Source organism: Genypterus blacodes, unplaced genomic scaffold (genome assembly GCF_046128005.1).
Source record: "Genypterus blacodes isolate CSIRO-AG114 ecotype Tasmania unplaced genomic scaffold, CSIRO-AGI_Gbla_v1 ptg000108l_1, whole genome shotgun sequence".
Taxonomy (NCBI): Eukaryota; Metazoa; Chordata; class Actinopteri; order Ophidiiformes; family Ophidiidae; genus Genypterus; species Genypterus blacodes.
This window is the reverse complement of record NW_027466912.1, coordinates 294,380-318,080: the sequence shown is the minus strand read 5'-3', so window position 1 is coordinate 318,080 and position 23,701 is coordinate 294,380. Positions and strand designations below refer to the sequence as shown.

Genomic DNA, 23,701 nt, shown 5'->3' with positions numbered 1-23,701 from the left:
AAGAAATTACAACTTACATAAGAGTTTCCTGGGCTGCTACATCTGTGATCTTATTCTGAAAGAAAACGTTTCTTGTTAGTGACTGACAAACATATCAATTAGTGACAAAAGATTGGTGCAAATCATGATGTCATGACATCCTTATGCAGCTTCAAGTATGAAGGCACTACACTGTAGTATTGTCAGTGCGGTGGCATACATACACACCCATGGTTTGTATGGCTTCGCTGTGATACCAAGTATCAGAGAGATGCAGACTATCACACAAATCCTACGAGTGGAAAGACAATAACAGAGTGTAATATCAGAGTGTGATTGAATGTGATTTACAGTTTTAAAGAGAAGAAATGTCCCTTACCTGAACATGGCGTCTCTGTGCTTTAGATCTGAACAAACAGAAAATGTCAATAGTACTGGAAAGAAAGAGCAAAGTTCCATCAATAAATCCTATTCTAATCTTGACCTTTGATTTGGCAATTCATCATTCCTTATCTGCTGTTGTGCATCATAAAGACAACACGTGACAGTCGTTGGATCATAAATACATTTGGGACTGAGATTAACCTTTTAACTGTAATATGGGGTGGACTTTATCAGGAGGTAACCACATTCTGCAATCTGGATGGACCAAAAACATAAATGTCCATTGCAGACAACAAGTTTGGGTGACTGACTGACTTTAATCTGGCTGTGCCCAACTGGCCTCAGTTTCTGATCAGAGAAAACACAGCACTTCTCTCATTTAGTTGAGGGAATTTATTATTTATTTTACATGAGGTAGTTCAGTCATCCTGGGACAATGGATGTATGAAGATTTGTTTTTATGATGTTGTTTTGAAGATTGGTAATTTGTAAAAAAAAAAAAAATGATTCCCTGTAGCTTTATTACTCACTGATGATCATAAGGTGTGTGTATCTGTCTTAACTTATGTCATTTCACTGAGCCATGAAATGAAGACGTGGAGGGCGAGAAGAAGGGAATCAATCAACACAGGTCATATGCAAGCATGTAGAGAATAATGGCTGAATTGTGTGTAGTGAGTGTTGGTGAGTTTTTCATACTGTAGTTTGAATAAGATTGAATAATTGCAAAATGCTGAAACTGGTTATGTATACATGATACACACACACACACAAGCACAAATACCTCCGTTCCGTAGTCCATAATTTTTTATGAAGCATTAAAATCCACAATTACATTTCTGATCAATTTCTTTCAGTTGGTGTAAATTAATCAGTCTACTGTTAATTGACATACTAACTTCAACTGTAGCAGCAGCAGCCCCATCTAGTGTTCTGCTAAGGTTTTGCGTTCTCTCAGGCCCGTTGTTGTAGTACCAACTAAACTTTATTAATTGCAAATACAAAGAACTTCATCAACTATATACGGATAAGGCATTGCAAACATTGTCATTAATTGTCATTATTATATGATGTCATATTACTGCAGAGCCATTCTATGATCCAAACAGAACAAATGTTGAACTTGTGTGCATACTGAGGCTGAGCTGTGCAGTGTTAAAATTGGATCATGTAGGACCCAGGACCTGCTGATCAGAACGGTCTATGATGGATTCTTCATCATCTCGTCTCTACTGGTCTTTGAAACTGGCCTTTCTTTTCTCCACAAATGCAGTCATGCCTTCCTTACGATCCTCCTACAGGGAAACACAGGTATTATCAAGCTTTCACTGCCAAAAATCAGATAAACTCCTCACTTGCTAATGTGCACTTGTACTCACTGTAGCAAAAGTAGAGTGGAATAACCGTTTTTCCAAACGATTCCCCTCAGCCAAAGACAGCTCAAAGGCTGTAAACAACACAAGGATGAAAACGTCAGAGCCATACACAAGCTTATCATATTTCATTAGGGTTTCAGGTAGGTGTGTGTTGGGGATTTGAAAGTGTACATGCCTCCGTTAACAGCTTCTTTAGCCATGGCAGAAATGAGCTTGGAATTTGCTGCAATTTTCTCCCCACACTTCACTGCTTCTGACACAAGCTGATCCACAGGATAAACCTTACTGGCCAAACCTGAGAAACACACAAAACATGCCCAATAAAGTGTACACATAGCAGGTTAGCGTAGCAACGCAAGATCTGAACCCATTTCTCTAGTTACCTGACTGCTTGGCTTGTTGAGCATCAATCCTGTCCCCTGTTAACACCATCTCCATAGCCAGAGATTTGCCCACTGCACGAGTCAGACGCTGTGTGCCACCAGCCCCTACAAGTAGACACATGTCAACACCAGCAGTAGCTCAAACATACTTATACACACAGTGTCTGAATAGGAAGGATGATAGATGGCTGCATTATACCAGGAATGGTCCCCAGTAAGATCTCTGGTTGGCCAAACTGTGCCTTTTCTCCAGCGTAGATGATGTCACACATCATTGCCAATTCACAGCCTCCACCTAACTGAAACAGCAAAATGTTGAATCAGAGATCATTATTCAAGCCACCAATCAATGAGTAAGCTGGACTTTAACATAACTCAAGTTACATAGTGTCTCATATACTAAACAGTGAAATGGTATCTAGATATAAACCAGAGAGTGAACGTGAATAGGCAAAAGTAAACAGGGCCTTAGAGACTTACAGCGAATCCATTGACGGCAGCAATCACAGGTTTCTTCACCGTGGACACTCTGTTCCAGTGAGAGAGAAAGTTCCCGCTATAACATTCCTGGAAGGTGCGATTCTGCATCTCTTTAATATCTGCCCCGGCTGGAAAACATCATCAACATGCTGACTCCACGTCTCTAGTGAGCTCCGACGGTGAATATAGAGAGAACTATGCAAAACACAGACAGATGGTCATACTGAACCTCCTCACCAGCAAAAGCTCGGTCGCTGCCAGTGATCACAATGGCGCCTACATCTCCATCAGCTTCGAAGGCATCTAGAGCGCAGCCCACCTCCACCATCAGCCCATCGCAGAGAGCATTGAGAGCCTTTGGTCGGTTCAGCTGGATGAAGCCCACATTGTTCTTCTCCCCCCGCTTTTCCACAACTATATACTTGTACTGATCACCTGCATGAAGAGAAAGAGCAACACACATTTGGTACAGGCTGACAGGGACAAAGCATGATCAATTCTCCAATTCCACAATGACCATGGAGACTCTAACATGCACTAAATACACACTAAACTCACATTCACCCATTCATACACTGATGGCAGGTTGATTCCTTTTGATTCCTAGATTACTGTTCTACCATCCTGACTCCTAATGTGTAAAACTGAAGGAATGTTGGGGAAAACACACAAGAAATCAACATAGGGAGTGGAAATGTCAAGTCAGAGTCCAACCTGTTCCACAATTAGAATGCTGCGAGATGAACTGAATCGCTCGCTTCATGCTAGAAATCTTTGAAATAGGGATCGCATACTATTCTCATCCAACGGGGATATTCTGTAGAGAGCAATTGTTTGTATTTGATTTAAAATGTGTTCAATCATGACTTAGATTGTGTATTTTCTGCAATAACCCATATTAAAAGTGTAAATGCAATTCCCGTGAGTAAAATATGTCGAAGGTCAACATTTGAAGTTCGGATCCTGAATCAAACAGCAGAGACTTCAGGTGCCTGATGAGTCTGAGGTCCAGAGGGTCATGTTGATATACGCGCATATTTGCTTTTGTTTACCTAATGTAACTTTACAGAACTTCACCCACAAGTGTCTAAGTCAGCGTGCCTTTAGTGGTGACATTGTGGTGGATGTTGATGTATGTGTGTGTGGCTGCACGGAACCGAACCGTCACCTGAGCTGCAGAGGCGGACAGCCGGCAAGGCGGCCAACGCTCGTCTGCTGGGCACCAACAGCAGGGAAGCACCTTTAAGGAACACAGCCATGACCGCGAGCACTGAGACAACAAGAGTGACTACAGCTAGATATTCTTCTACTTCCACTTCTTCTTCGTCCCCCTATTTTTCTTCTTCTACCCTGACGAAGAAAAATAGGTGCATTACTGCCACCAATCGGTACGGAGTGTGGATCAGGTTATGTATTCTATAGTGCTTAACTCAATAACCTCTCTCCCTCAGTTTAGTTGTTTTTAGATAATGAAACACAATGATACTTTTTTTTGGGTACCGTATCTATTAAATCAAACAGTTTTTTTTCTTTTCTGAGCTGAGGAATCATACGTACTTGATGTCAGGTTGCTCCTATGAAAAACAATCACAAATATGCTGGTATGGTGTCAGCCTGAATTTTGGTGGAACCATTTAGTATTCCTCCTTGACCGATGTAAATGACTTCACTAAAGTGCATGGTTTGGTTTTGAAAAAAATCTTAAATATGGGAACAATAAATCCTACTGTGTGTTCATGCAAACAGAGGATGGGCTCAGAGACAGTGGGTGGTCTCTGTAATGCACCTGTGAGCCCCCAAGGTCTCCCCCATGACCACTAACTACAGCTTGATGACCTGCTTGTACACAGGGAAAGCTTTGAAGCAGCATTACAACTTACAAGAGGTGCAGGACTGAAGTTCCAGTCAAAAAAGTGTAACCTGTTGAGTAGAGAAGTCTCCTTTCTGGGGTACCACGTGAACCATGCCGGTGTGATGACAGAGCACTATTGGTTACTGCTGTACGTGACTGGCACCCCTCCAATTAATGTGACATGCATTAGTCATTACATAACAACCACGTTATCACAACCAACCCAAGAGGGAGAGTGGGCCGTGACTTACTACAACATCATCTTTGCTAGGCTGCAATTCTTTTAGTTGCCTCTTTTAGGTTGAACCATTTCTTTTTTTTATTTCAAGACAGGTGTTGGAACTCCCTGTTGACTTCTCCTCATGCTATATCCGTTTTGCCTTGGACAAGCTGCATACATTTTGTTTTGTTGTATTTCATTTAATAATATCTGCACTTCATCGTGGTGAAGTTCGTATTTCATATTCATATTTTCCTCAACACGTTCTACAGTTAGGCCAGAATATTTTTTTAACCATGTATGGATATTAAGGGGCGTTTCTTAATGTAAATCAGCCTTGTCTTGCACGGCCATGAAGACTGTATTGGAATTATCATTGTTGGTTGCTCACGCAGATGTAATAAATACAAACGATCGGTGTGCACCTGCCTTACATGCATGTAGGAGCCGTCACACACACTCTGTAACAGAGAGCTCTGGCTCTGTGTGAGCGCGCTGCGCGGTTCTTGCAGGCGTTTGTGCCAACGAGCCGCTCCACCGATGATCGCTCCTCCATCTACCAAAACTAACCAAGGATAAAAGCCCACGGAGATATGGTGAGTAGGAAAATCGGACTACAATTTAACATGCGTGTGGACGTTTCGACAGACAACACATGCAGTTCCATATTGAATAACCTACATACTGATTAATGGCATCACATGAACACATTCAGCTGTTTGTTGGGCAGAGGATAGTTACATTTTTCGCATTCGCTTCTTCTTCCAATCGCCTAAATTCAACAGAATTCATTGCTGAATTTCAAAATGATGGTAAGCTAATATCATATTAATAACAAACACACCATAATTTCCCTTTTATTTATAACCAACCATAAATTAAATCTTGTTCAATGTGAATGAAGGGGTAAAGCGCAGCCATGCATGCCTCTGTGTGTCTGAGCTAACCTACTTTCTGCACATCACACACTGCAGACATCTTGCTTGTGTATTTGTATGTATTATACATGATGTTAAAGCACCTGAATATTGGGATGCCATCCTTCCTTTGCTTGATACACTTTAAATATAGTGTAGTTTCAGTAAATATCACTTTGTAATAAATACATGGATATCAGCTGGGGCCTATTTATGTTGTCTACAGGCAGAATCACAGATCTCAGTACTGAACCAGGTGGTTGCATCTTTCTGGACCTGTCTTCTCCTCTCTGCATTCCTCTGTGAACCCGTGCTGTCCAAGGGGGGTCGTGGAGGGGCCCGGGGATCTTCGCGAGGCTCCTCATCCCGCAGCTCCATAGGGGGCAATCACCGTGGAGGTGCTTACGGTGGGACCCGCTCCCGCTTTAAGGCGTCAGGGCGATCCTCCCCGGTGCGGGTGGCCAGTGCGGCGGCAGCAGGAGCAGCGGTGGCACTAACAGCGGATAAGTGGTACGCATCTGCCTACCGCCGCAGCAACACACGGGACAGCGTCCAGGAAGAGTTCAATTACCTCAACAGGACCGATTACTTTGATGCCCAAATGTCAGGATCAAAACAAAATGGATCGTTTCTGGCTCAAGTCATTTCGGTCATAATTGTAATGTTATACCCAGTGTATTGACACTTGAACAGTACCGTATCGATGTCCAAGTCATTTATTATAAGGAATGATTGATTTCTACTGCCCTGACTTGGCTACACTAAGCAGAACTGTAACCTGCACTGAGGCCATGTAGAGAGGTCATGTATACACAAGTATTCTTTGGCACATCACATCTCTTGACCTTTAGGCCTCAGTCAATTTTGTGAAAATGTTCCTTTTGTATAACAGAAACTAGTTCAAACTTAATAATATTAAAATGTAGTTTCATAGTTTGTTTTACATGTGACTCGTGCCAAGGTTTGGCCTGCTAAAAAGGGAAGTAAGAATATTGATCATCTCAGCTAATGTAAAGGTTCCCAGAACTTCCTGATTGAATTTAAAGACTATGCTTTCCACATTGCTATATAATGTATCTGACTGGAGAGACTAAAAGGAAGCGGATCAGCAACCTCATGTGTTGGATATTTGGATTGGGAAACTAATTGACATTCATTATTAATATTGTTGTTCTGTAAACCTTTCCAGACTTGCATATAAAACATGATGCTATTACCTGGGACATCCTCATCCTCATTACCTCCACCAAAAACATAATGGTCACGCCATTATGATACAGGATGGCTTTCAACATTGTTGACATTCCAAAGGTGCCATCTGGTCAAGATCCAGATGCATTTGAAAAATATTTGTGTCTTAAGAAAAACCTAGTCATATTATTATTATTCTGTCTGGGCTTGTTCTGCCTTGGTAGGGGTATATTTGTGGACACTGAGAAGCAACAGCCTATTCCTGATTTATATGTGCACTACAGTACAAACACCAATGAAAACATGCTTCTGTAAAGTTTCCGATCTTCGTATCACTGTCTTCCTGCTGATAAATCTCTCTTTACAGTGATTCAGCATTGTATCGCATCATCTATGTTCTTACCCTGCAGAGAATGAATGAAAACTGATAACACACACTCACAAACTCATAAATCACACATTTTATTTACAAAAGGCAAAATGTTGTGCAAATGTATTGGCTGAGTTCAGTCCAGCATAACCAGTCCCAGCTCTCCTTTTCTGAAGGCTCTTATGAAATCATAGGCTGCTGCTGAGTAGTTTGGGACTGTGATAGTGATGTTGCCTGCAGTGAGACAACAAACAAATACTTCCAATTATTTCTATTAGTGGCATTGGCATAAATTAGCAGTAAACAGATGAACCCAGACTCTCAGCAAAAATGGCTTCTAGCTGGTTTGCTACCTACGATTTGAATACTTTGGTTGTTTTTGTTTTGTTTTCTTGTTAGTTTTAAAGCCAATCTGATCTGCCACATAATTACAACTGAATATATTTAAAGAAAAGATATCAATCCACTCAATTTATCAGGGTTATCAGTAAGGTGAAGACATTCTTACCCACTCCAGTGATGGCCTTTACACGCTGAGTCTTCTTCAGTTTTAAAGCAATATGTTTGAGCATATGCCGGATGTCGTCGGTAGGCTCCTCCAGGTCGTATTTGTCCACATAACTACACATACAATCAGCAATATTAAGCAAAATAATCCACTTATTATGTGCAAGTGCTATCAATTATTAAAATGAAGAAAATGCACACCTGAACCTCTCCAGCCTGTTAAGAGAATAGAGTAAGTAGTCAGCAATAATGTCTTCACCGACTAAATGGTCCAGAATAGTTCCTAGAAAGAAACAACACAACATGCAAAGAACTCATTGAGAACATTGTAAAAACACATTTTTTAGGATAGTGATGTTAATGGTAGTTTATGATACTATTAGAACAAAACCTCACCACATAAAGCCAGCTTCATGCCGGATTCAACACTCTCAATCTTGGGAGGCAGAACACCTGGTGTGTCCAACAAGTGAATTACTGGCCGTTCAGACACCTGAGGACAAGCACCAAAAAATAAAAACATACACAGAGAGAGAGAGAGAGAGAGAGAGAGAGAGAGAGAGAGAGAGAGAGAGAGAGAGAGAGAGAGAGAGAGAGAGAGAGAGAGAGAGAGAGAGAGAGAGAGATTTACACTCACCTGTATTTTGGTCAGGACTGATTTGGTTATACCTGGCTCCCCACCGACTCGAGAGGCACGACCTGAAATTAGTATATTATTAATGTACGTAGTATCAGAGAAGGAATCAATCATTGAAATTAATAAGATTATGACAGCAAATATTCAATATCCAGCACATAAACTATTTTATATACCTTTTTTCAAGTATGTGCTTCTTAAGCGGTTTATGAAAGAGGACTTCCCCACGTTTGGTACTCCAATCACCATCAAGCAATGATCTGCATTCTGAAAATTCCAATAGTCCATGGAACATAGTTACAACAAGATAGTGTACTATATCAAATATTATCTTCAAAAACTTTAAATGCAGTATAGCTGATTGTTAATAGATGCACTGGAAGATAAGTAATGGTGTCATTGTTTATGATTTATCTTTGTTCCCACTTCATAATATTGTCACCACTAATAAAGAATTAATCAAAGTCGGAGCTCTGATGGTTGTTCCATTTTTCGGAGAAGATATCTGTCCACTGGGTTGCTTAACAATGATCAAATCAATTTTAAGAATTCAATTAAATCTCTTAACCCAACCGGTCTAGGCAGATGGCCGTCCACTATTTTGTTTTGAGTCTTCGCAAAAATTTAATACTGAAAATAAATTGAAAACCAAAACTAGAGAATTCTCTGAAATAAGCCCACCTCATCTCTGTTAAAGCGTGGTTTGCTTGCAATCATGTTCATCACCATAGGCACCACCTACAGAGACAGAGGTTCATTTAGAATATGACACATACTGTATTCTTACTCATCTCTGCAGTGGAGATGGCCTTACCTTTTTGACATTGTCATCTTTCTGCTTCAGACAGTCTGTGAAGAGGACGTTCTTTACACCATTTCGTTCTAACTGCTTCAGGATTCTCTTCAGGACCATTGTGGAATAAGATATTTGATGTCAGTAACAATGCGGTCATGACTTACTAGAATCCCGATGGTCGCAAATATTCAATACCTGCTTGTTTGACCAATCAGTGAGGTCCATCTTGTTAAAAATAAGCAGGTGTGGTCTGACATCCAGAGTCTCCTGAAATACAGGGTTTCTCCCAGAGAAGGGGATGTAGTCATGTTAAAGAGCTCAATAACAATAAGACTTACTTGGCAAAAATGGAAACAATGGAACATTACATCACATAAAGGCCAGGGGGCCCAGATTTAAGTCCCAGTGAGAACAGAGGTTGGACACACATACTCATACTACCCTTTAATCGGTCTGAAATTGTCCTGTATACACATAATATATAAGATTCCAGACCGATTATACATCTGGCATAAATCCATTGCTCACCTGTGGCAGCCTGAACTTGACTGACTAGACACATAGTGCTGCCCTAACACATTAAATGGTAAACATCACTAATAATAACAAACAAAAATGAATTTACATGTTGGAATAAAGTTGTGTTTGTGGTTATCTTGTTTTGTGTTTGTCAATACCACTAAAAAGGATATTCTGGCATCATGGATTTCTATAATGCAGTCCACATTCTTAAGGTTGGCTCTCATTTGCTTGAGTCCTGCAAAGAGTGTACAAAAGGATCCTCACAGTTATTATTCAGTGTAACCAGTGAGCCATAGTGTGTGTGCATGACATGTCACTGGCACAGTTGGTTAAGTCTGAGACAGCAAGTCGGAGTGGGAAATTGATATGGCAATATGTTGAGATATATGTTATAAACAACATAATACATATTACAACATATATGTTGACACAGAAGAGAAAAGAAAATGAACTAAAATGACCAGTTGCACAGAGGACAGTTTACCCCGCACACATACACAGCACTAGACCATGTCATGTTATTCAGTAAGTAAAAAACAAATCCTGACCTTTAGCCATGTGCCCGGGGAACCAGTGGGCTACCTCACGCCCACCGAAGTCGAAAGTGGATCTAAATCTTCCAATATTGAATAGTGTGGGACACAGCTTCATGGCAAACTCTGATCATATGACAGCAAGTTCTGTCTGCAAAACCTTCGTATGTTCGTTGCAGTCGCAGTGGCCGGATTTCCGTTTGGACGCTGATCTGAAGGAGGTTAATCTCTCAGGGTAAAGACACTCATGTGAGCTCAGTATTCTCTATGGATCAACAACCATAACATTGAAGTATCAACGTGCTGGTGAAGAAAAGAGCAATAAAGTTGTTTGACGTCCTTCTTCTTCTTCTCTTTGCAATCTTTGACGCAGAATGTGCATACCGCCCCCTACTGTACCGGAGTGTGAAGACATGTCACTTACGGCACAAATTGTACACCCCTCTTCTTTTTTGTTGAAGCTGGTGTGAAGGTGTGTTACTGCCATCTTCTGGACTGAAGTGTGAAGTGTGGGTAGAACCTTCAAGACGTATAGCAATAAATATTAGTCTATATCAGTCCTGTCTCACACAGAAAAAGAGACAGAATCAGAGTACGACAAAAGAATGACAAAAAGATATCTAATTTGTATGAAACAAACTACAAACCTCTGGACCAGGAAATGTTAAGGATTTGGAAAGATGGTCAGTGTTCAGGTTGGATCTCGTACCAAGAATAGAAAACATTAAGATGAATGTATTGCCAGTGCTAATTCCTCCCTCACAATGAAGCAGTGAGCTCCCACATCACGTTGTAGTAGTGTTAGTAGTGTTATCACAGAAGAGGAGCAATAGACTCCAAAGTATCGGATAGTAGGGAATTTATGTTTTCTGTTCACGTATCCCATGAGGCCTCATTAGGATTGAATGAATTTAGAGCTTGCGGTAGTTCCTCAGCAAGTTGACTAATATTGCTAGAACCTATAATATGGCTGAAAAAAGCATTCCTCTTGCCTTTGTCGCTAAATCAGTCCATGCAGAACTTTGCCAGAAACTGGTTCAAATTAGTCCCAATTACTTTTCTAAAAACATCAGGTTGAACAAAGGTCATGTAAGGTAGTTCTCTTAAACACCAAGTGGATCAATATAAGGGCGATTTACCATTCACCACTCCAATCATATTCTAAAGGGCACATGAGATAGTGAGAGAGATAAGGGTCAACTATCAAGCATAAACAGTCTGTAGACACTGTGCTCCTAAGATCATGGCAGGATAATTATTTGATTTAAGGTAGTGAGCAAGGACTAGGAGACTCATGGGGCATGTGTTTCAGATTCAAAGATCACGTGTCAAAAGGGGCATGATGAATGAAGCACTTACATTCTGACACTCAGATACTGCTGTGGATGTACTGCCCAGTGTAATTGTGATTGGTTGGCGGTTTGCACGTTATGAAAACCACGACAAAGGGGATTAATCCTTAATGCAATATTGTTGTTGTCATATTTGCTTGCTTGCATCCTGTGAGATAGGTGTCAATTGGATGATAGCAAGGAATCACAAGGCACGGGTTGAATAAAAAACTCTGATCCTATGCCTAAAGCTTTTGCTCTGTATGTACGCAAGCTTTCAGGTCTATTCCTGTGATATAGCAAATATACCTAGATTCATCCATCTCATTATTAGCCTTGTCATAACTTCAATTCACTTACATTAATCTGTTTGAGAGATTGTCATGACACTATTAGACAAATGTGTGAAATCTTAAACTTTCCAAATCTGCAAGATGAAACAGAGTTCGAAGTGTGGAAGTTTGTACTTGGTAACTGATGACAGACGGCATAGAACTTAACCACACTGTCAATTTTGATTTCATGAAAAAATATTTATTATTCTTGCAGTATCTTCTGATTAGATACAATAAATCAATTAAAAAAAGTATTAAACAAACACTTAATTTACAGCTCTGTGACGACGTGAATGAATTACAACAGAAAAATGATCCCCATGTTCTAACTGCATTATACTGATCTGTAAACAGCACTGGGAAAAAAAGCAATGTAAGTTCCATGCTGTGGAAAAATATCAATCTGCTTATCATGTTACATCTATCCTGCTTGACAGTGGAGAATCCTGAATAATCAGATATGGATACGGCTGCTTGAGTAGACTTCCACCCAAGCTTCCAAAGACAATTATGCCATCTTTGCTGTGGTTTCATCTCAATCTCAATTATAAATGATATATTTCCACTTTATTCTTCATACTGATTCAGAAAAAAATCAATTCCATCATGTCATTAAAGCTTAGAATTTGGTTGCTTGGTTGGCCTTACAGACGAATAATGAGAAATGAGTCTATCAGCCTCCCTCCAGCCAGAGAGAAGGGCTCCATGGACAGTGGAGTAGTAGCAGGGGTGAGTAGCCTCTCCAGCAAACAAAACCTGCAGGGGCTAGAACAGAAAAGAGTGATCAAATCCTTAGTCTTGGTCAGTTTTACCATGATTTTCAAGTCTGCCACTTGCCACTTTCCAGCTACCCTGGTCAGGCTTTACTTCATATGATGGCAGCGGCTGCACAGTGACCCCTTCTCTCACAGCTCAAACCCCACTGCTCAAACCCCACTGCTTAAATAGCCTTTTCCCCAAAAAGTGTCACCCACTTTTTTCACAGCAATATTTACATCGCAGACTACCTCCCTTTTTTGGTGTTTTTATATTTTAACCTGCATATTTGTTTACCTGTGACCGTGTCCCCTTCAAAGGGAGAGGTTCCATCAAATTGTTCAAGTCGTGTGCTGAACAGCCTTGTCCCGGGTAACTGTAAGATCCACATGTCCAAGGGTCTTGAAACCATTGAGAGCGCAGGACTCTCCTTGGCGTGACAGTGGGATTTCCTAAAAACACAGGGAAGTCCAGAAGTGTTGAAGGCTATTCAGAAAGAAATCCCATCTACTGTATGTTATCACCATGAAATATTTGAACACAAAGAGGGGTGTTAAGAGTGTTGTATTTGTTTTTGACTTGCCTGTGAACTTCCGGATGAGCTGTGTCATGGCGTGTGTGACCGCTTGTTCACTCAGTGTTTCCATATACTCTGACTCATGTCCAGCGATCCAGCCACAGAGAACATGCCCATACCTGAGGATTTTACGAGAAGACGAGTAACATTGTGTACATTTTAGCATGAATCTAAGCAATTCACTCTAACTAACTGATTATATAGTGGGGAGGCAGTAGCTCAGTGGGTAGAGCTTCAGCCTGGGAACCGGAGGGTCGCCGGTTCGGGTCCCTGCTGAGGTGCCCCTGAGCAAGGCACCGAACCCTCAATTCCCCTCTGCGAAGGGTGGTAATGTAATGTAAGTCGCTTTGGATAAAAGCGTCTGCCAAATGCTTGTAATGTAATGTAATGTATATTGAACAAATTAGCTAAGCAGACATCAACATTCAAGTTTCGAATGAAGTTGTTGACCTTTCTGTGGGTTTGAGCACGGTGAATCCAAACAACTTCTTTATCCAGTTTCTCTGCACATCTGCAACACTGTCCACCATGTCCTCCTAAACAGAGATAAGGACAACACAGTTTTTTTTTGTGCTTATGTGTATGATAAAGTTTTTCCTATGGCTAATATTGCAAATATTGTAATTCCAGTGTGTGAAGACAGGTGTGAAAAGGGCAATAGAAATGTCAATATGAATGTGCACATTGTTCATGGCTTCACTACTCACCTCATCTTCCCAAACCAGGTGGATGACTTCACAGTCATCATCCCACCATGGAGAATCAAACTCTACGAATATTTTGTTGTTTGTTCCAAAACCAAGTCTCTGGATAGAGTGCAACTTGTGCAGGGGGAGAGGCGGATGGAACAGGGTTGAATGGTGTTTCTTAAGGTATCCTGCCAGCACACGCAACAAAGTATGTTAACACTAGGCAATAGTATGTTATTTATAAGACAACGTGAATTGACAAGACCTTGTATTCATGCCACTGAAGACTGGGTCATACCCTAATCAAGTATTGACACATTTCATTTTACCTAAAGAAACTGTGACGATAACATGATCAGCATCAATCCTCTCTCCATCTTGACACTCTATAGTCACTGCTCCCCCCCTCGCTGTATCATTCCAGTGGATACAGCATACAGGTCGTCTGTAGGTCACCACATCACTGGGCAGCTCTGACATCACATTCTTAATTAGGCCTTCATACCCACTGCAAGGGAAACAAAACATCATCAGCGACTACTTTGAATTGTATAGTGCATGAAATTAAACTACCAACTACTTCATTATTCTGATTCCGAACTGCAATCCATTATTTATCATTATCTCGTCCTTCAACATAAAAAAAGGCAATTCTTAATTTAAAGGTCTCATATTATGCTCAATATTAGCAACATAGCAAAGTTCCATGTGGTCTGCAAACACAGCCTGTGAAGTTGTGGAGAAACATTTACACTGTTCAAAGAGGTGAACATTTACTATTGTTGTAGCCACTCTTACTGATTTTAATACAAAACTAACAGAGTAACAGAGTAGTCAGGATGGCTTGGGCTATAAGTCCAGTGGCCTGCGGCCATAGGTCAGTGACTGGTGATAACAAAAGAGAAGATAAAAACTAAAAAACAGGGGTTTACCCCCATAAGTGTGTCAAACAATTTATGGTCTGAATCATAGGTCATTGTCAAGAATATCCATTTTTATGATTGCCAACCTGATTGAATCATGTTTGAATCATCTCGTTTATCTTCGGTCTAATGATCACACCGTGCATAACCTCGATGTGCAATATGTAATGTATTCAGTCATTCATTCACTCATTGAATTTGAAACTTTTTTTGTACTTTTGTGTATTGTTGTTTTGATCTTTTGATAGGCTCTTTACTTTGTTAGGCTTATTTTACCTTAATGCCCTTTATTGCTTTGCACTATCCACTTTGCTGCTCTAACATGTGCATCTTCCCGTCGTGGGACGAACAAAGGACTATCTTATCTTCTCTTATCTTAAGACTGTCAGACATAAACCAAGTCATTATTTCAGAATAAGTGTTGTTACAGACCATGCTGAATAACTTACAGCCTTGCAGAAGAACAAGAAAAAGGCATGAGATGGGGAATTAGATTTAAACAAAACTCACTAGATTAATATAGAGATGTATAACTGCAGTGTGTGTCAAATGCGCAAAAAATAGAAGAAATCAGGAAGGGGACAAATACTTTTCCACTGCACTGTAGTGGATAGACGATACTGGACGATACTGCTGAGTCTTTTGCTGATCCAACTGAACCATTTAGCAAATAGATATCCACATCACTAGCTTTTTTTTCTAGCTTAAGACCTTAAAAGCAGCTTAAGAGCTGAAATGAAATAACAAATTTAAGAATAAAGTGCTTAATGAAAGTAGTTCAAGCATCAGCAGTTACTCCTCGCACTACAATGTATATTTGTGCGGTACACACCCTGGGAATGTGCAGTCCAGTCCAGGTAAAGTCTTGTAATGACCAAAGGCCTCCAGGCCTACCTGGTCCATGGTGTGTGATCCATTGACACAACATTCCACCTTCAACATGTTACTAATCGCACACAGCTGCAGTGATCTGGTAGTTGCATCCCTATCTGTCCATCTCTCCGCAGCTCGCTTTCGTGCCTGGACACAACCACATGAAGCAACCACACAGAAGCAACAGAGTGCAAACTGCAAGTTTATCAACAGCCTCTCTGATATTGGTGGCTTAGAAATGAAGTGCCAGAAATACAGTTTAATCTTTAAGATCAAATTTACCTCTGATCGTATGAAATCTCCCACATTGGTCCAGGCTGTTTGTCCCTGACTACAAAATGACGCAGTTTCATTCAGCAACTCAACAAACATCTCCTGGACAGGATACATGTCTTCAGCATTTAGCTTCTGGCCTGCACATATATTATTCAGTTAATGAACTCATATTGTACAGAAGACCCTGGATAAATAAGCCATTCATATTATAACACAATTAGCATTAGCAATTATTGCATTGGTAGAATTTATTTATTTTTCAACCCTGCTGAACTGTATGATGCAACCTCCTGGGTTTGAAAAGTGGCCACAACATATATAACAGTAGAGTACATGATGATTATCCTGTGTCCATGACTTGGTGGGAACAACATAATTAAGTTGTGGCCACGAGGCTGTGCTGTAAATTGAACCAATGTTCATTCATTGTTTTCTTTTCTATGTTCAATTGAAAATAATTACATGTTCACATTATACCGCATTGATCCGGTACTGTTGTTAATAAAAAAAGAGTTAGGCTCTCCCAAAGGCATACCATTGTTTAAGCACCTGTGCTAGTAAGCACCAGCTCTTCATCGACTCAATTTAGCTAATTAGGAGATGGTAGAACAGATATGCCATGTTGAGAAGTACTGGACAATTCTATTTTGAGACAGCATATTGTTTGTTCATCTGGTCTGACCTGAGCTGCTGAACCAGCTGGGTACCCAGGGAGGATGTCCTCCTATGTCCAGGGCTTGGTTCTCTGGGGTGAGGTCCTGTGGATCAAGGAGGCCATAATGACGGGCCAGACAAAACACTGGGTTCTCTTCAGATGGTCCATGGATCCAGTTTGCTCCAATTTCAATAATGTTGTTTCCTGCAGAGGAGAAAGAGTTGTGTGGTTCTGGAAGATGTTTATGTTTCTGGTAAATTACTGCAGAAAACATTTATTTGCAGTAAATTCATGATGTCTTTTTTAAGATGGACTTACGTTGTTACCTCAGTTTCATTTCTCCATACACAGCTCTACTCTCTAGAGTTATTTTGCCCAAACTAATGCTACTTTATACACAAGTTTTGTTGCGCCTTTTAACAACTGAGTGAGGAACAGAATTGCTCCTTGAGGGATCAAACAAAGTTACTTATTTTTTTCTTCTTCTTCTTCTATGTTGTGACTGCAGTTATAAGATCTGATTATTTTGTTATTATTATTATTATTATTGTTATTTGTAGTTATTTCATCATTTGTGTCATGAAAAGAACCTTTTCAACAGTAATTAATACATGCAATCTGATCTTTTCATGTCCGATTCGGGTCACTTCCATAATTTTCCCTATGTTTATTGCAGCGTGTAAGTGAGAGTTATTCTTTGACGAATGCGGGTCAATTCAGGGGTGTGAAATGATCTGACTGGTATCACGCACGGGCCACATTCAGGTCAATGAACAGCCTCACAAAAACATTAATCAGATATGAGCAATAAATCACAACTGAGTTCTAATTTTTATTAGGTTTTGGTTAATCATTTAACAGTGTACAATATGTTCTCTAAACATTAAGCAGTACAGGAATGACAGGAATAATTTCTGCTATGAAACTAAAAAACTGTTTATATTTGGTCAATAGGCCTATTCTATTGTGAAAATGGATGGCCAATACCTACACAGCCACATTATTTTTGAGTCATACAGTCTTTTAGTTTGTCAGCTTGATTCCAATTTACATTTGAAAAGGAAGTAGTTATTATTTACACAGGCCTTTACTACGCCACTATACAGTTTAGATTATAACTTGATATGTATATACAGTGTGCTGGCATATCATCTATTGCCTCATCTATTATTATATAATTATTATATAATTTCCCCTCGGGGATCAAAATGAAATAAATCACCTTTATCACCTGAATAGTTTTGTGTAAGACATACAATTGCTCATCCTTGAAATTAAAAATTCATATTGAGAATGTTATTTCTTACATTGTTTATATGGAAACAACTGTAATTACATGATATTACTTTTATATCCCAAAAGTCAGAATTTCATTCGGAATTTCTCAAAATTGACATAATGAAACACTTTATTTTGTTACGTAGACTCGTTTTCTTGCCACAGATCACTGACGGTAACTGACGGAATAATTTGTCAATATTTGACAGTCCGTTATATTAGCAGAGCCATTTCGCGGTAAAGATGTGGGACTAAATTATCGAAGTAGACATGTTTGATTTTGTATTGTGTTGAACTCCGTTATACCAGCTCGGAGTTTTTTCCGTTTGTAAACTTTAAGCCACCTACCCATTTTGCCAGTTTTGACCCTTCCGCCGCTCCTTGGGGTTGCTTCAAGAATCCGCACATTACTAAATCCATCTTTGATAAGCCTCTGTGCCGCGGCTATACCTGAAATTCCGCTTCCTATTATAACAATTGTAGGGCTCTTACTCTGTGCCATGGCTGCTCACGGAAATAGAATATACCTCAGTCAGCTGGACTATGTATTTGTTCCGCTTTAAAGATTGCATCACCCGGACGAGCATCAACCACTGACGTAGCATACTACGAATGGTACATTGAAACATGGCGACCAACGTATACCCGGTCTGCGCTTTCATCTTTCAATTTTGCGATCTATTCTCTCTCTTCCGGTTTTCAAAGTTGGGCAAGCCATCTCATTGGTGCATTCTCGTCTGTACTATTTAAACTGTTGATATTACCATGTGATTTGTGAAAAAATTGCAACGTTTTGTATTGAGTGTATATTGTGTATTTTTTATTGTAAGAGTAGTGGCTCTGCATTCCAATACGTGCACGCTCCTGTTGTACTGTTCTGAACATAGGTTATCATATACCTCTTTAGTGGAACCAAAATGTTCATTCATTTGCAAATTGTAGCATATTTAAAGTTGTTTTGTAGCGTCTCTTTATAGGTGACACAGACCCGTGTTGAGTCGCCGCCTGCACATGGCAACACAACACTTCATGTATGTTACTCCTTCTCTCCTATCTTATCATATACCTCTAGAATGGAAATAAATTGTTCATATAAGTTTGGTTAGTCTCCCCCGCTGCTGGTTGGGGACAGTAACTGTAGAAAGATTATTAAGACTGTTATTAAGTAGTTAATTCTGTAGTTGACCTATTATGCCGAGTATAAATCGAGTTGTCAGCTAAATATTTTAACTTTAAGGATGAGCAACTTTTCGGATGTTGCTTGACTCGATGACACATGTATCACCGGTATGTCATCTTGAAAGTCAGGCGCGGACTCATTCTATTCTATTCTATTCTATTCTATTCTATTCTATATGTCTACGCCTGCTTTCAAGGTGACATGATGACGACATATTTAGAACCGGGCTGACGTCAATACCATCAGTCTTCCATCGGAATCGTGATGTTATATAAGCTGAAGGAACAACGTACTATGTAATAGAAATAAACACCCTGCCAGTCCACAGGTTTCTATGGAGAAGCAACGTAGAACACAACTACAGCAGCAGCTGCAGCAGCAGCAGCAGCAGCAGCAGAAACAGAAACAACAACAACAACAACAACAACAACAACAACAACAACAACATGCACAGAGGGCCATCGCAGGTAAGCACAATGATATTCCTCAAAGCTGATGTTTTCCCACACACATTGATCAAAGTTATAGTTGGAATACTGGGTGGGAGGGGCCACAACACACAATCGCAACACGCACACACAGCTGCCACAAAGACGCTCATCCGATGAGTATTGATACATTGATACATTAGTATTGTATTAGTACTAATATTGATACATTGTCGTCCTATGAGTATTGATGCATTTATAAGATAAGATAATATAAAACTATTTATCCCGGGGGAAATTGCTGATTCTTTCATTTCTATATTACTTAGAGCCGGACCTCAGTGACGTCATAGCTGGCTACGGCCATGCTGACAAATAAATGTTGTTAATGTCGTTCTCTCCTTCCAGGGATGTCAGGGCACATCCCTCAGCTGTTCTATTCTCAGGCAGCAAAGTGCCCAACTACCACAGGACTTTCAGGGAACATGGCCTCACTGGCTGGCCACTCCATGATCCCAGCCACAGCTGCCAAAGACCTCTCTGGATTAGTGCCACAGCTTCAGTATGTTTCATATCCCATCAAATACATTTTCCAAAATATAATGTAATGGCACTTCGAATTTTTTTAACTCATATTGAAGACTATTTTTTGGTTTTCTGGTGCTGTGAAGGCTTATTGTGGGTTGGGCCTCTGGGTCTCTTGCTCACTCTCTTCCCGTCCACTCTCGCTGGCAGTCACTGGACAGCTCCTCGTTGTGCCTTGCTGGACACTGCACATTTTGTTTATAGATTGAACATTCTTTATTAGTTAATCTCCAAGCACTTTACCCGTGTGGGTTAATACTTTGTTATCTTTTTATTCTCACAACACACACAATCTCAAACAATTGTCTTCAGTTTCTGGTTCTTTTCCTATCAGTTATGTGTTGTCAGGGTTTGTTTGTCTTTTCCAGAGAGATTATTTTACTGCCACCTTGCTCTCCTGTATTTTGTATTTATATTTATTATATCACCTCTTCTCTATGACTTTCCTGTTGAACCATTTCATGCCAGTGATGGTCTGGTAACCGTGCGGCTCTCAGAAATGTTCTTGGGTTTTGTCGTGGCTCTTTGAGCTGGACTGGTTAGCCACCCCTGATATAGACCTTAACACAGAAGCCAGAGGTCTGCTAATAATCATTAAGAGCAATTGTTTTAACATGTTTCCAAAGGCTATGCATATATTTGAAAACATACTTATTGTGGATCCAAATGTGTCATGCCTACACTTTCCTGTTTTCATTCTCGTTTTTTTTGTTTATTTCTGGCTGCTATTAGGAACGTGGTTTCTACTGTGAATCTGGGCTGTCAACTGGAACTGAAATTAATTGCCAGGAGAGGCCGGAATGTTGAGTACAACCCCCGGGTGAGACTGCCACAGATTACTATATATATATATGTAATTCTCTATAGTGGTTTAGTCATGATGAACTATACATTCTGTGACCTGAACCCTCCTCTAGCACCATCAGATGACAAGCTGACAAGCTGACACATTTGGACAAAGTCATCAGTAAATAGCTTCTTCGTGGGGATTTATTATTATTTCTTTAGGTGTAAAGAACATTCCAGATCATTGCTGATTTTGACTTGTGAAGCATTTAGTTTTGTCTTTTTGAGGATTTTACTTACGGATCTTACACCCTCTCTCTTTCTTCAAGCGTTTTGCTGCGCTCACCATGAGAATGCGAAAGCCAAGAACCACTGCTCTCATCTTTAGCTCTGGGAAGATTGTCTGCACCGGAGCCATGAGGTCCGAACATCACTTATTCAAACTTGACTCTTATTCAAACTGAATCTTCTTCAATCTTCAATCTTCTTCTCACCAATGATCTGAGACCATCTGAGATCGCACATTAACAGCAAGCATCCCCATTACTATCTAAAGAATGGGTCAAGGCTTCTTTTCCTTCATTTTCTCATCTCAATACTTGGCACATTTTCCATCTTTCTCTTTCTACCAGCCTCACCACCTCCCATCTTCTCATCTCCTCTCTAGTGAGGAGCAGTCTAAGATGGCGGTCAGGAGATATGCTCGCGTGGTGCAGAAGTTGGGCTTCCCTGCCAAATTCCTGGACTTCAAGATTCAAAACATTGTCGGTAGCTGTGACATGACTTTCCCCATACAACTGGATGGCCTGTCACTCGCCAATCAACAGACCTGCAGGTAAGTTAATTCCGTTGATGTCCAGCAAGCTTGCTCCTCTTCTGGCTAATAAGATTTGAGAACTTTCACAGCATTGCTTTAAAAAGTCAGTCTCTCTGTTCCAGCTATGAGCCGGAGCTGTTTCCAGGGCTGATTTACAGAATGGTTAAACCCAAAATCGTCCTCCTCATCTTTGCTTCTGGGAAGGTTGTACTGACAGGTAGGAGGTACACTACACTGGTTATTTCTTATGATCAGATCTCTCTGAAATTCCACATTGTAGACTAAAGATTGGTTGGTTTTAATGATGGCACACTTGTTGGTTCCATCAAAAACCTGACCATGGATAAACCATAACTTGTGTTAGGGGGTATTCTACCTTTGCTTCCTGCCTGTGCCAGAGACATGTAATTCAACTCTACTCTTTCAGTATTAGCATTAAGCAAATAGCATGAAGTGATTACAGTACTTCTTTATGGAAGATGAGAATTTTGCCGTTGCATGTTCTCGCTGGATATTGTGACTTGTTATTTTTTATTCAAAAGCATCTTCACTGTACAATTCATTGTTACTGATTCTGTGCATGTGTGTAGGTGCCAAGACAAGGAACGAGATCAACGATGCCTTTATAGCCATCTGTCCCCTCCTGAAGGATTTCCAGAAGACATCATAGACCCCCACCCACATCATAGACCCCATGCCCTCTTTTGCCCATCTCCAGTGGCTCCTTGTGGTCTTGAAAAAAATTATATGTCAATGAACTTTTTTTTCTTTTTAATTTTCATGTATTATTGTTGTGAGTTTTACATTTTCCAATTGTAAAATGCGTGGCTTATACACCAAATTATTATTATTTTTTTTTAATTTCAGCAATTAAAATGTCATCATCACCGCCCAGCGCCTTTTCCGATGAGAGGAAGAGAGCGCCTTCAGTACTGCTGCGAAAAGCAGAGCACAACAAATATACTTTGAAGAATTGGATCAAATCTCCAAACTCCATTAAGAGTTTGGAGATTTGTCAAGTCAAGTCAGTTTATTTGTATAGCCTAATATCACATACAATGTCTCAAAGGGATTACTGCTGCTAAAACTAACTTACTTGCTGCTACTACCGCTTGATGATAATATGGCACTGAAAGCCGTTGAATTGATTGTGGATGAATACATGAAAGAGTTGAAAATGAAAGACATGCCTCTTGCCTGCAAAGATCGACAGAGCCATAGACATGAAACTGGAATGCATCACCAGTCTGAAAATCAAGGACATGGATTCAGGTCCAGGATGTGAATGATACTGAGCAGACAGAGCTGCTGTGCAGGTGTATGAACTCTGATGGGCTCCAACAGAACAGAACTTCTCCACTATTGTTCAATTTTGTTGGTAATATCAATCGCCCAACATTATTTTAAAAGTTTTCTTTGTTGTAGACAATTTCATAAATGCAAAACATAATTGTAATGGAAAGGCAGAGCTAAAAGTACCAAATAATATATCACCTTACTGCAGTCGTCACAGGTGGTGAAACATTTGATTGAATGCTCATTAAGATAGATTAGTAATGTTCATAGGCTAATATAGACTCAATAGGCCTTCACTGTAAGGCTCAAATAGATTTTGCGGATCCAGAAAGTTTGTTTTGTTGTTGACCAAAATAGCTGAAAATGGCTGTTTTGATAGTAAAAGTAGTAAAAGTTGTTGACCCCTGCTCTATAGAGAGAGCACTGACAGGGTACTGCCCCCTTGTAAGTGTGTAAGGTTGCAATATGTGTATGCAATTGAAATAAAGTTAACTGTTCAGACATGACATTTATGTGAGCTGCTTGTTTCCCCCAATTTCTCCCAATTTTTTCCCCCAATCCGCGCTACACTTTTACTATACATGGTTGTATAGCAAAAGCATTGTGCAGTCCTACATGCAATATGCTACAGAAGCCAGAAGTCACAAATGACTTGACTTGACCAGTGACTGTTTAGAACATCAACTTATTAGCTAGTGAGTAACATGCAATGCTCTTACATGCAAGAATGGACAATGTCTGACAAGTCGTTTCAACATTTCAACAATGT

General features: G+C 40.1%; 5 protein-coding genes across 5 annotated transcripts; 2 read left to right on the top strand and 3 right to left on the bottom strand.

Annotated features, from left to right (window-relative positions):
• Positions 1 to 1,152: 1,152 nt before the first annotated feature.
• Positions 1,153 to 3,940, bottom strand: echs1 (enoyl CoA hydratase, short chain, 1, mitochondrial). Its single transcript, XM_076160972.1, has 8 exons — positions 3,771 to 3,940; positions 2,840 to 3,037; positions 2,603 to 2,730; positions 2,322 to 2,421; positions 2,123 to 2,227; positions 1,915 to 2,034; positions 1,743 to 1,810; positions 1,153 to 1,658 (listed from the first exon to the last, which is right to left on the bottom strand). Exons 1-8 carry the CDS (start codon positions 3,859 to 3,861, stop codon positions 1,593 to 1,595), a joined length of 876 nt encoding a protein of 291 aa, XP_076017087.1. The 5' UTR covers positions 3,862 to 3,940; the 3' UTR covers positions 1,153 to 1,592.
• Positions 3,941 to 4,565: 625 nt separating this feature from the next.
• On the top strand, positions 4,566 to 6,273 carry sprn (shadow of prion protein). Its single transcript, XM_076160927.1, has 2 exons — positions 4,566 to 4,571; positions 5,818 to 6,273. Exons 1-2 carry the CDS (start codon positions 4,566 to 4,568, stop codon positions 6,271 to 6,273), a joined length of 462 nt encoding a protein of 153 aa, XP_076017042.1.
• Positions 6,274 to 7,225: 952 nt separating this feature from the next.
• On the bottom strand, positions 7,226 to 10,497 carry mtg1 (mitochondrial ribosome-associated GTPase 1). The gene is made up of 11 exons (XM_076160948.1): positions 10,163 to 10,497; positions 9,785 to 9,849; positions 9,288 to 9,392; positions 9,111 to 9,197; positions 8,978 to 9,034; positions 8,473 to 8,563; positions 8,297 to 8,358; positions 8,056 to 8,152; positions 7,861 to 7,942; positions 7,661 to 7,773; positions 7,226 to 7,386 (listed from the first exon to the last, which is right to left on the bottom strand). Exons 1-11 carry the CDS (start codon positions 10,263 to 10,265, stop codon positions 7,289 to 7,291), a joined length of 960 nt encoding a protein of 319 aa, XP_076017063.1. The 5' UTR covers positions 10,266 to 10,497; the 3' UTR covers positions 7,226 to 7,288.
• A 1,544-nt stretch (positions 10,498 to 12,041) lies between these two features.
• Positions 12,042 to 18,390, bottom strand: paox (polyamine oxidase). Its single transcript, XM_076160958.1, has 10 exons — positions 18,189 to 18,390; positions 16,590 to 16,766; positions 15,914 to 16,044; positions 15,591 to 15,778; positions 14,165 to 14,343; positions 13,854 to 14,023; positions 13,597 to 13,682; positions 13,153 to 13,265; positions 12,867 to 13,021; positions 12,042 to 12,578 (listed from the first exon to the last, which is right to left on the bottom strand). Exons 1-10 carry the CDS (start codon positions 18,340 to 18,342, stop codon positions 12,426 to 12,428), a joined length of 1,506 nt encoding a protein of 501 aa, XP_076017073.1. The 5' UTR covers positions 18,343 to 18,390; the 3' UTR covers positions 12,042 to 12,425.
• A 454-nt stretch (positions 18,391 to 18,844) lies between these two features.
• Positions 18,845 to 23,398, top strand: LOC143008969 (uncharacterized). The gene is made up of 7 exons (XM_076160959.1): positions 18,845 to 19,487; positions 19,857 to 20,010; positions 20,766 to 20,853; positions 21,149 to 21,240; positions 21,487 to 21,654; positions 21,759 to 21,853; positions 22,227 to 23,398. Exons 1-7 carry the CDS (start codon positions 19,355 to 19,357, stop codon positions 22,304 to 22,306), a joined length of 810 nt encoding a protein of 269 aa, XP_076017074.1. The 5' UTR covers positions 18,845 to 19,354; the 3' UTR covers positions 22,307 to 23,398.
• The last annotated feature ends 303 nt before the right edge of the window (positions 23,399 to 23,701 follow it).

Coding starts and splice junctions, on each gene's coding strand:
- echs1 (XM_076160972.1), bottom strand. CDS start 3,861: ATGGCTGTGTTCCTTAAAGGTGCTTCCCTGCTGTTGGTGCCCAGCAGA. Junction 3,038..3,770: donor TGTCCGCCTCTGCAGCTCAG/GTGACGGTTCGG, acceptor CTCTTCATGCAG/GTGATCAGTACAAGTATATA. Junction 2,035..2,122: donor TCAACAAGCCAAGCAGTCAG/GTAACTAGAGAA, acceptor TGTGTTTCTCAG/GTTTGGCCAGTAAGGTTTAT.
- mtg1 (XM_076160948.1), bottom strand. CDS start 10,265: ATGAAGCTGTGTCCCACACTATTCAATATTGGAAGATTTAGATCCACT. Junction 9,393..9,784: donor TAGAAATCCATGATGCCAGA/ATATCCTTTTTA, acceptor TAACATGACTAC/ATCCCCTTCTCTGGGAGAAA. Junction 7,943..8,055: donor CATGAAGCTGGCTTTATGTG/GTGAGGTTTTGT, acceptor GTTTCTTTCTAG/GAACTATTCTGGACCATTTA.
- paox (XM_076160958.1), bottom strand. CDS start 18,342: ATGGCACAGAGTAAGAGCCCTACAATTGTTATAATAGGAAGCGGAATT. Junction 16,767..18,188: donor GGTCAAAACTGGCAAAATGG/GTAGGTGGCTTA, acceptor TCTCCTCTGCAG/GAAACAACATTATTGAAATT. Junction 13,683..13,853: donor ACCTGGTTTGGGAAGATGAG/GTGAGTAGTGAA, acceptor ATCTCTGTTTAG/GAGGACATGGTGGACAGTGT.
- LOC143008969 (XM_076160959.1), top strand. CDS start 19,355: ATGGAGAAGCAACGTAGAACACAACTACAGCAGCAGCTGCAGCAGCAG. Junction 20,854..21,148: donor ATGTTGAGTACAACCCCCGG/GTGAGACTGCCA, acceptor TCTTTCTTCAAG/CGTTTTGCTGCGCTCACCAT. Junction 21,655..21,758: donor GCCAATCAACAGACCTGCAG/GTAAGTTAATTC, acceptor TCTCTGTTCCAG/CTATGAGCCGGAGCTGTTTC.